Source organism: Pyxicephalus adspersus, chromosome 10, assembly GCF_032062135.1.
Source record: "Pyxicephalus adspersus chromosome 10, UCB_Pads_2.0, whole genome shotgun sequence".
NCBI classification, from domain to species: Eukaryota; Metazoa; Chordata; class Amphibia; order Anura; family Pyxicephalidae; genus Pyxicephalus; species Pyxicephalus adspersus.
Window position 1 is genome coordinate 6,583,018 of NC_092867.1, and position 11,440 is coordinate 6,594,457.

At 36.8% G+C, this 11,440-nt stretch overlaps 2 protein-coding genes across 2 annotated transcripts; both read right to left on the reverse strand.

The window, feature by feature from the left end:
- Nucleotides 1–322: 322 nt before the first annotated feature.
- LOC140339898 (olfactory receptor 1J21-like) lies at nucleotides 323–1,279 on the reverse strand. The gene has a single exon (XM_072424811.1). The coding sequence runs from the start codon at nucleotides 1,277–1,279 to the stop codon at nucleotides 323–325; it is 957 nt and encodes a 318-aa protein (XP_072280912.1).
- Nucleotides 1,280–9,756: 8,477 nt separating this feature from the next.
- LOC140339899 (olfactory receptor 1J21-like) lies at nucleotides 9,757–10,698 on the reverse strand. The gene has a single exon (XM_072424812.1). It carries the CDS (start codon nucleotides 10,696–10,698, stop codon nucleotides 9,757–9,759), a length of 942 nt encoding a protein of 313 aa, XP_072280913.1.
- Nucleotides 10,699–11,440: the final 742 nt, after the last annotated feature.

The following is an 11,440-nucleotide window of genomic DNA, read 5'->3' on the forward strand; positions in this document are numbered from 1 at the left end:
ATTCAGGCAGCTTTTTACACCTGTAAAATATCCAATTTGGGGAAAAAACAGGATGGGGGTCTTTGCAAATAATAAGGCTAAACGCTTTAATTGGGCCTCCCTTTGGCTAAAGCAGGGCACTACCTGGCAAGATGGTCACCACCTGGAGAGGGTCTCCACTGTCATGGGGATCTTTTAGATTTTTGTATTTTACTTTACATAAAAAAAATATAAAAATAAACATTTTGCAAATCGAAAAAACAAGTTCATACATAAAAGGAATGGGGAATATCTTTATAAAGCTAATCAAAAAATATTATGGTGATATATTATTTCATCATATTTACTCTTTGAACAATCGCATGAGAAAAACATTTCCCTTTTTTGTAAGATTATGTATAGCGTCCAAAATTTCTTTGTTTCTCAAAGTATATACAAATGGGTTGAGCATTGGAACCACGGCAGTATAGAGCAAGGTCAGCAGCTTGTCCAATTCCTGAGACCCTTCAGAATCTGGTTTGGCGTAGATTACAATGACTGGACCATAAAATAAAATCACTGTGGTTACATGGGAGGTGCAACTGGAAAAAGCTTTTCTACGTCCCTTCGCAGTCCGAATTTTCAGGATAGTGGCAATAATAAGAACATAGGAGGTTATGATAAGCAAAAACGGTAATGATGCCACAATGACATCCTGAAATACCATAAGGATGTTTCTGTTGGTAGCGTCACTAGAGGTAATGGCATACAATGTTTTCTGGTCGCAAAAGAAATGATTAATATTTTGTTCTGGACAGAATGATAATTCAGATGTAACTATTGCATTTATTATACCATTAATGATGGATAGAAGCCAAGAACACAATGACAATAAAATGCACACATCCCTACTCATGATTGATAAATATTGCAAGGGTTTACAGATTGCTACATATCGGTCATAGGCCATGCAGGTCATCACCAAACTGTCAGATGTACCCAAAAATGAGAAGAAGTACACTTGACTCATGCAGGAAGAAAAGAACATCCGGTTGTCTTGTGTTTGAAGTATGGATAAAAGTTTTGGGAAAATAACTAAAACGAACATAATATCTGTAATTGCAAGATTACCCAAGAAGAAATACATTGGGGTACGGAGCTGGGAAACCAGGCACACCAGTACAGTAATTATTACATTTCCAAGAACAGTTATCAAAAGCATCAGTAAAACTACAATGAAAAGAAGGCATTGCCCAGTATTAGAGGTGGAAAATGCTAAAATGTGGAAAATATTTGCTGTGCTGTTTTCACATTTATGCATCTCATAAGCCTGGAAAGTTGGTATTTTTATTCTAAATAAAATATGTATGTCATAAAAAAAAAATCTACAGTCGCAGACCTTATATTAGGAATAAATAAAGATAAACAAGTACTAATCATAGAGTATTAAATACTTATTTAGGAATAATACATCAATCTTACTTTGAAAGCATGTTAGTTTATACCATCCGTCTGTGTACAGAAGTGTGGCCAAACTTTTTGGCTTAGGGGTCAAAAAGCATTTTAAATTTTAAAATTTGGCCAGCAATGTAAACGTCTTTTAAAAAGAGATGGAGCTGTAAATTTGTCCTTCAAATATTTTTGGCCATTTGAATGTTCATTGCGCTCTTTATAAATGAGATATAGTGAATGAAATGAGAAATTTAAAAAGGTTTAGAGACCTTTGGGAGAAAACACAGAGGTCACCTTAGCGGCATTAAGATACAGATAATTCTAGAATTAATTAATGCATTTGAGGATTAAATGCTGTAAATAAAATTAGCAGTAAAATAGAAAAAACAGTGTAACACAAACAGAAAAGTAAAAAAAAAATAAAAACTTAAAAGAAAAGAAAAATAGCTTAAAAATTTATATTTCATATGATGAACATCTAGTTTCTATCATAGTACAATGGTGATTTAACAGTTTTTTTTTGTCACATTTATATTTTTAAAGGCAGGTGGGGGGGGGGGTGATGATATTTGTTTTATCATGGGTTGAGTTTCAGGAATCGGTCAGACATCCATGATGAGATGGCTGACAGGCAGCATGAGACCTTATCCAGGACTGAGGGAGACAGGTCAGGGGTGGACAGATAGATTTGAGTGTCATCAGCATACAGATGGTACTGTAAGCCAAAGAAGGATATGAGATTACCGAGAGAGGAGGTGTACAGAGAAAAGAGAACCGGTCCAAGGACTGACCCTTGGGGAACACCAACAGGGAGAAGAGTGGGGGAGGAGGAGTTACCATTGAAAGAAACATGAATAGAGCGGTCAGACAGATAGGAAGCAAACCAAGAGAGAGCAGTGTCACTGATACCAATGGAGCGATTGATTTGTATTAGAAGGGGGTGATCAACAGTGTCAGAGAAAAGATCTAGGAGAAGGAGCAGGGAAAAGTTGCTTTGTGACTCGAAAGCAACTGACCATGGTTTGTGACCATCGAAAGCCAGACTGGAGAGAGTCAAGGAGAGAGTTGGTGTTCAGAAAGTGAGTCTTTAATAGGAAGGCCATCATAAAGTTTGGAGAAAGGGTCTTTAATATAAAAAAATATTAAAATATACTTTTAGTAATACAGTTTTCATAATAAGGAATGTATGAATAGATAAAAATAAACTATTTTAAAAGAAAAATAGGTTGATTTTCATTAACCGAAAAGGTAGTACCCGCTATGACATATGAAATGCGGAGATGGCCATACATTGGTGGTTCAGCTAAACATTGTTGAGGGGAAGAGTTTTAAGTACATAACTTTGAGAGTAGAAAGCATATACAGTAGGTGTCGGATGTTTTGCTCATCACAGTCCAAAAAATTGTTTAGTTCCTTGGTTATTAGCCACTAAAATATAGAGCAATTAGTATAGATCTCCATAGATCACAGAAAAGTATGACCAGACTTGTTTAAAAAAGTTAAAAAATTACTACAACTGTTTCAGTAAATGTTCTCTACCACAACAGTGTCCTCAACATTTAGAATATGTAGTTGGTAGAGACTCAGCTACTCCAGCACAATGATATACCAGGCTCCACTAATTTTAGTGAACAAGAAACTGAGGCCAAAGTTGGGTAACCAAAGAGCTGGAAATTATATATGACTCGTTGCAAATCTACAGATTTCTGGGTGAGAATGCGAACTTCTTGTACTAAAGTATTACACTGCAAAATCTCCAAAGAGGGTTTCCAACACAATGTTTAATCCACATTGAAATATTCTGTGTGAGTGCACACGGCTCGGATAAAACAGATTAATTATCATTTGATACATTGAAAACCAGGTCCATTTTCCTTTTTATATTTCTGATAGCAATATGATATCTTTGTTTTGTTGTAGACAAACCAATTGAGCATTGGAAGCACCGCAGTATAAACCAAGGTCAGCCACTTGTTCAGTTTCCAAGAGTCTTCAGAATCTGGTTTTCCATTCATTATAATTATCAGGCCATAGAATAATATTACTGTGGTTGGATAGGAGGTGCAATAAGCTTTCAGTCGTCCCTCGAGGAAGGAATGTTCAGTATGGTGGAGATGATGAATACATGTAATATTCAACAAAATATTCATCAATTATAAATACAAGCCAAATCAGCAAAGCCAATAAAATGCAAACATTTTATTCATAAGTAAATGGCTTACGGATTGCTACAAATCAATCATAGGACATATATCACCAGCAGCTGACAATGATAATGCTTTGTCAGGCCTGGGTTTTGTCACAAGGTGCGAGGAAGGGTTACCTACCCTTGTGGGAATGTACATTTTTAAAACGGTTAATGGTTGTTTATGATTTTCAGGGGCTTGCAGCAGTAGTAATGTGTAATGTGTTGGCGCTAAATAAATCCTGTTTATTAATAATAATAATAATAATAATAATAATAATAATATTATTATTAATAGTAATTGGATCCTCAGTACTGGATCAAAATCAGATGTAAAGATGGAAGCTACAAAACTGCGGGATCACTGAGGATCATATCACTAGACAAATAATGTTCTACTTGATTTGCAGCTCACTTTTGTTTCTCCACCTGCAACACTTCTGCTGGGTATACACTAATAGTACACTAATATTATTGGTTTTGCTTAGTTTTCCTGTTTGTAATATACTCCTGAAGATGTATATTTTATAACTGTGAAATGCGTAGAATCTAAGGTGAAAAGCAATAACCATGTTATATGCACAGTGGTATATGTAAGAACTAACAATGTAATCTATGTACACATTATGATGTTGTTGCTTTTTTACAAAAACGTATGTTTTAGATAAAAATATACTATATTTCAGTCAAGTCTGTGTTTATAAAAGGAAGTCTTAAAATCCAACCGTTTTGTTCATATTTTTTTCCCCAAGCCTAATCTTTAATTGTAGCATTAGGTTATATTGACATCAAATGTGACCCAGAATTAGGTTTCTAATAACTGTTGCTGCTACTTTAAATATATCCAAAACTAAAAGAAAAAACATTTGCTTCTAAATATCCTAAATATATATCCTAAAATAACCCAGTGCAAGATCAGGTGACAAAGAAAGAAGACCAAAGAAAAAAGCGGAAGCCAAAATTGAAATTGGCGACAAGTAGGAATTCCAGGATGATGCTGGACCGGATTGTGAGAAGGACCAGCGCCATCGAGGATCCTGCAGGATTAACCCCCTAGCGTTTTTTTTATGAGAGTGACTCAGGGTGAATTTTACTTGATAAAAGTGGTTATCCCAAGTCACACTCAGGGTAGCTTAAAAAACTTAAAAAACCCACTTTCCTTGCTCATTCGGCATTCCCCGGTGTCCTGCTGGTCCCCGCAGGTCCTGGGGACACATCCTTCTTCTTCAATCTCCAGAAGATGTTCCCTGGGGTTATACCTAAGAAATATAGGCCTACAATGTAAAATGAATTTCCATGCTAAAAAATGAAACACTTTTTGCATGGAAATTTGGACGGAATTAGAACGCTAGGGATGTTAAAGGTAAGTTTGATTTTTTTGTTTAGTTGTGCTTTAAATATCAAAGATAAAATAGGAAAAATTAGGAATACCTCGATGAATGAGAAGTGAGTACCTATCTTTCCCTCTGCCTTTAAAAATAGAAGGTGGTCCTGTTTTCCCAGAAATTACCAGCTAAAGTCCTCCATATCATATTAGGATATTGAGTTAGGAGGAAGGAACCACTAAGCATGGCAGGTAGCCAACAGGTCAACACTTTTAAAAGGGGTCAAGAGTTATGACATTGTGGGCAAGGAGGAGGTAATTACTCATGTGTTTCTTTTTCAGGTATTGCTATTAACAGGGGTACCATTTAGTACATGAATGCAGACTTTGTATTAGAAAGGAAAGGACATGGTCATTGGGCAGCCTTGTCCACAGAGTGTATTTTGATGCCAGACAGTTTTATTGCAGCATTCAGAAACTGATGCTTTCCTGGGATTTAAATCCTTACCCAGACTTACAGGAAGTCCAAAATTATTTCATAATCAATTATTTACAACAGAAGGCAATCTACTGATACACAACAATTTAGACCTTAAAAGGTGCAGAAGATCACAAGAACTTTGCTCCTGGTAGCAAAGTATATGACATTTAGACCACACAGGGTTCAGAAAATGCACATAATATGGACATTTGTGTCCAGGTCTTTTGAATTTCAGTGTGAGATATAGACGGAGACATTGGATTTTAATGTGGATTGATTTTGCAGTAAAACTTTACCACTATGGGCTAGATGTATTAGTTCTCAAGGACTGGAGTAGAAGGACTATCAGAGAAGATTCTGGGTCACCCAGAAAACTTAGAATGGATTTCTTAAAAATCATTTACTTTTAGTTGCCAAATGTTTTTAAATCCTCCACCGGATCTCTTCTAGTTTGCTGGGCCACTCATGTTCTCTTATGATAGTCTATCTTCTCCAGTATTAGAGCCTAAATAAATCAGGAGCACTCCGGTTAAAATAGATGCAGTACTGGGAAGAGCCAGGATACATTTTAAAGAGTTTATAAAATCATATGAGTTCTCAAAAGACAATCTATTGTGGTCTAGGGGAACTAACAGGGATTTTTATTATCAAGCCTACAGACTCTTAAGAGTTTTAGATTGCTCTTTTGATGTTCTATAATGAAATACATTTTTCTAGATCACATCATTCATTTTGATTTCTGCTGTTAGCTTCTGCTCCATCATGTACCAACATTTTAAAGAAGGATTCAAGCTTCTTGTCCATGTCCATGCTCCAAATATTCAGTGCATAGTGCTATGAGAAAATCAATTAGTTATCTGCGATAAACAAGTTGAATAAAAAAAAGTTTCCACTTTCTTGTTACATTTCTAATAGTATTCAAAATATCTTTGTTCCTCAAAGTGTAGACAAAAGGGTTGAGCATCGGAACCACTGCCGTATAAAGCAATGACCACAACTTGTCCAGTTCTTTAGTCTGTTCAGATTCTGGCTTGCCATACAATATAATGATTGGACCAAAGAATAATATAACTGTGGTGAGGTGGGAGGTGCAGCTGGAAAAAGCTTTGTGTCTTCCCTTTGAGGATTGAATATTGAGTATGGTGGAGATGATGAATGTATAGGACGTTATAATGAGAAAAAATGGCAGAGATACCAACAATATAATCTGAAACACTAGAAGTATGTTCCTGCTTGTGGTATCACTGGAGGAAATGGAGTACAATGTTGTCAGCTCACAAAAGAAATGGTCAATCTTTTGAGGGGGACAGAAGGACAACAGAGAGGTAGCTATCACATTGATTCCTGCGTCTAAAGTGGACATAATCCAAATAAACAGAGTTATTGCATTGCAAACATTTTTATTTATAAGTGAGGAATACTGTAATGGCTTACAGATTGCTACGTATCGGTCATAGGACATGGAGGTCAGCACAAAAATATCACACACAGCTGACAATGAGAGGAAGTATACCTGTGTCATGCAGGCAGCAAAAGACATCAGGTTGTCATGTGTCAGGAGTATGGAAAGCAGTTTTGGAAGAGTTACTGAAACATGTAGAATATCTGCAAAAGCAAGATTACTCAAGAAGAAATACATTGGAGTATTAAGCTGGGGAACCAGACACACCAGTGTAATGATGATGGCGTTCCCGAAGATGGTCAGCAAATACATCATTAGAACTCCAGTTATAAGAACATATTGTGCGGTTTTAGAAGTAGAAAATGCTAAAATGTGGAAAGCATTGCCTGCACTGTTGGAGCAGTTCTCCATCTTGCCTTTCTGCAAAAATGAAGGTATAAAGGCCATTTTTGATATACTGTAATGGGAAAAATATAGTTATCTGTCAACAATTACCATTCTGTTACACTTTCTGTTGCAGCTACACTATAGTTTGTTTACCTAAATCAAATCCAAACAACATGAATATTAGACAATGGAAATTACTGGGCAAGGCACACCGTATAGGGCAGGCAACATACGGTAGTATAACACCAAGCCAATTAATTTTCTGGAATATATTTTCATCCAGTTTGGAAGTGTAAGTGACTGTGAATCAATTTTACCTACTTTAGTGCAAATGAAAGCAACAACAGATGGACAGGTGGGGCAAGAGAAAGCCAACCCCCCATAGAGGGAATGGTTTAACAATGGACCATTTGTGCGAGGAAGAACTGAATGAGTCCTACAAGATGACCTCCATAGAGGGAATGGTTTTACCACCAACTATATCTCTCCAAACTATTGTCTTTCTGCCAGGAGGAAAAAGAGGAGCACTAACAGAGCCCTACAAGATGACCGCCAATGGACTACTTGTGAGCAATGTTTTTTTTTTTTTTTTTTTTTTTACCAAATTGTAAAAAACTTCATTACGGTGTCCTTGTGGGACTGATGTCCTGTAGTAAGACCTATGCTTACAAACTGGATTGTAAGCATACATCTGGCATTTGCCAGAAAACACCAGAATTGGCAGGTTCACCATTGGCATCCATTTCTCTTCACAGATGAGAACAGGGGCACACTGAGCACATGTGGCAGACATGATGGGGTCAGGAGATGCCATGGTAAATGCTATGGTGCTTGATACATCATCCATCATGACTAGTTTGCCAGTGGGGGTAGGGTATATCCTTGGAGGGCTGCTAGCTAATGGTACTCCAATTGCTGTGAGGTATCAAGATAAGATCATCAGAACTAATGTCGGTGCAGTGAAGCCTATGGCACTGACTGACCCCTCCATTCCCCAAATCTGAATCCAGTAGAGATCCCCCAAAACATTGTGTACCTGTGAATGTGTCTTTACCAGGTAGTGCCAGCGACTTCCAGGAGGATATTGATGCCCTAATTCAGAGCACCATCTGCCACTTCATCAGAAGTATCAATAGCTAAATCCATAGATTCTTATTTGTTATCTATGGCCAGCATAAAAGATAAGTAGAATTTTATACAGTTATCCTTATGGCAGGTATGCCCAACAAGGCTTACACTTGGTAAAATGATTGCTGCTTTTACAAGGTATTCTACAAAAATACATTTTTCTCATTTATCACTACATGCAATATTTAAAAATACATATTACAACATTCACTGTCAGAATTAGGTTTTATTATTTTTATCTTCTGCTTTTTTTCTGATTTTTTCGCCTAAATGGTCAAATCCTAAATCTCATGATTTTAAATATTTCTATATTAAATCTGTTAAATATATATTAATTTTTTCTACAAACATTTTATTTAGGCATGTGCAGCAAAATGTACCTGTGTGCATGTCACTCAATCAGCAGAACACAAATATTATGCGATGATGCGATATATATAGATAGAGAGAGGATGAGATAAATCTGAGACATCTCAATGGGATTCAGATACAGAACAGACATTGATTTATTAATTAATGCATTGGAGAATTAAACAATAAAGTAACTTAGAAAGTTTGTAGCTAAGTTTTACATTTTTAGTGTAATTTAGGCTGTGAAAGATGCAAACTTTTCTTTGCTTTTGCTTTCATTACCCAAAAAATGGTATAGCTAGTATAGAATTTTTAGACATTGAAAACACATACATTCAACAAGTAGGATAAAAGCATTGTGAATTATTTTGTAAAATGTCATATTAGGTATTATAATCCAATTATCTGAAAAGATCTTAGCCCTCCAATAAAGCCCATGTACCAGTTCTAAAGATTTATTAAAGCTCTCCAAGGCTGGAGAGGATACACTTTCATAAGTTAAGCTGAGTGATCCAACAAACCTGAAACGGATCTGGTCCTGGAGTGAAAGCAATTGCTAACAAATAACAACTTTTAAGAAATGTATTCCAGGTTTGCTGGATCACTGAGCTTTACTGGTGAATGGTTATCCTCTGCAGCCTTGGAATATGGTATATATATTATAAGGATAAATGTTTTGGCATTAGGTCCCATAAATGTGCAGCTAAAAAAGTATAAAACTGCATAATGTAAGAAGAGTTTCAGAAATATTATCAAACCCATGCTAAAAAAGTTGTAGCAGTTTAAAGAAAAAGGAAAATCTAATTAATAGTAGAGAGGTTTACCTATTACCACATACATTGTATTCATAGAATAGGTCTGATTTATTAAAGCTTTGCAAGACTGGAGAGGATAATCTTTCATAAGTAAAGTTGGCTGATCCAGCAAACATGGAATGGATTTCTTCAAAGTCCTTTGCTATTTGCTAGCAGATGCTTTGAATCCTGAACAAGATCCATTCCAGATTTGCTGAATCACCCAACTTCATTGATGGAAATGTATCCTCTCCAGCCTTTGGGAGTTTTAATAAATCAGGCCCACTATAATATTTATATGAAAATCCTGTTCCTCTTTCTTGTTAAATTCCTCATGGCTTGTAAAATATCTTTGTTCTTCAAAGTGTACACAAATGGGTTAAGCAGTGGCACCACAGCTGTGTAAAGCAACGTCAACATTTTGTCCAGTTCCTTCGATCCCTTAGATTCTGGTTTGGCGTACATTGCAATGATCGGACCAAAGAACAAGATCACTGTGGTCAGATGAGAGGTGCAACTGGAAAAAGCTTTCATCCGCCCTCTGGAGGACTTAATTTTCAATATGGTGACTATGATGAACACGTAGGAGGTTATGATAAGCAAAAAAGGTAAGGACACAAATATTATATCTTGACACAACATAAGTATATATCTGCTTGTGGCATCGCTAGAGGTGATATCACACAATGTTTTCTGATCACAAAAGAAGTGGTCAACACTTTGTGTGCGACAGAAAGACAACAGAGATGTGATAAACCCATTCATTGCTGCATTTATCCCGGATATAAGCCAGGAACACAAAGTCATTGAACTATATACATCTTTTCTCATGATGAAGGAATATTGCAATGGCCTACAAATTGCTACATATCGGTCATAGGACATGGCGGTCAGTACAAAAATATCAATAATGATTGACAATGAGAAAAAGCTCACCTGAGCCATACAGGAAGAGAAAGACATCCGGTTGTCACGTGTTAGAAGTATGGACAGCAACATCGGCAATGTAACTGAAACATGTATAACATCTGCAATAGCGAGATTACTCAGGAAGAAATACATTGGAGTATGGAGCTGGGGGAACAGACACACCAGTGCCGTGATGACCATATTTCCAAGAATGGTCATCAAATACATCACCAGAACTGCGGTGAAAAGAAGAAATTGTCCAGTTTCATAGGTGGAAAAGGCTAAAATAAGAAACCCATTTTCTGTAATGTTCTGGCATTTATCCATCTTACCTTCCAGAAAAAATAATGTTGTTACCATATTGTATTTATTTTGGAATAATATTAAAAAAATATTTAAATTCAATCAATAAAATATCTTATAATGTTCAACATATTAATGGAAGCTCCAATATTTTTCGATATTTGTATACTGGTCGCTTTCTTGCATGGGCCCTATCTGTTAAATTATGCCAATGATCGCTCTGTCTCTCAATGATGGTCTTGTGTTCCTACTATGGCATGTTGATTTACAATGGAAAGAACAAGTAGCCACTTCAGCTGGTATTACTGTCACATGTACCTCTTCTTCGCTAAAGCATAGGCCCCTCTCTCCTGTGCATGCGGGCAGTTCTGACCCTGGGTGCACCTGCTCTTCCAAGTTTTATCATTTTCGCCCATCCCGCCGACCGATCAGGAAATAGCCTCTTAATCGCCCCTGGCTATTTAGCTAGCTCAGACACAGCAATCTGCAGTTCCTGTACACTTGTTGGTTAATTTAATGTTTCCCCATCCAGCTCCTGTGTTAACCCCTTATTGCACAGTCTGTTGTTTCCCAGCCTATTCCCTTGTGCTGTTCCAGTGTTCCTCTCTGTCTGTGGATATTCCTGTGTCTCCTGTGCCTCCTGTCACTTTCAGTGTTCCCTGTGTTCCCTGTGTCTGCAGTGGCCCCTGTGTCACCAGTTTCTATTTCCTGGATCCCTGGTATTTGACCCCTGGCTTGTGACCTTACCTCTCTTGTTTGCTGCCTG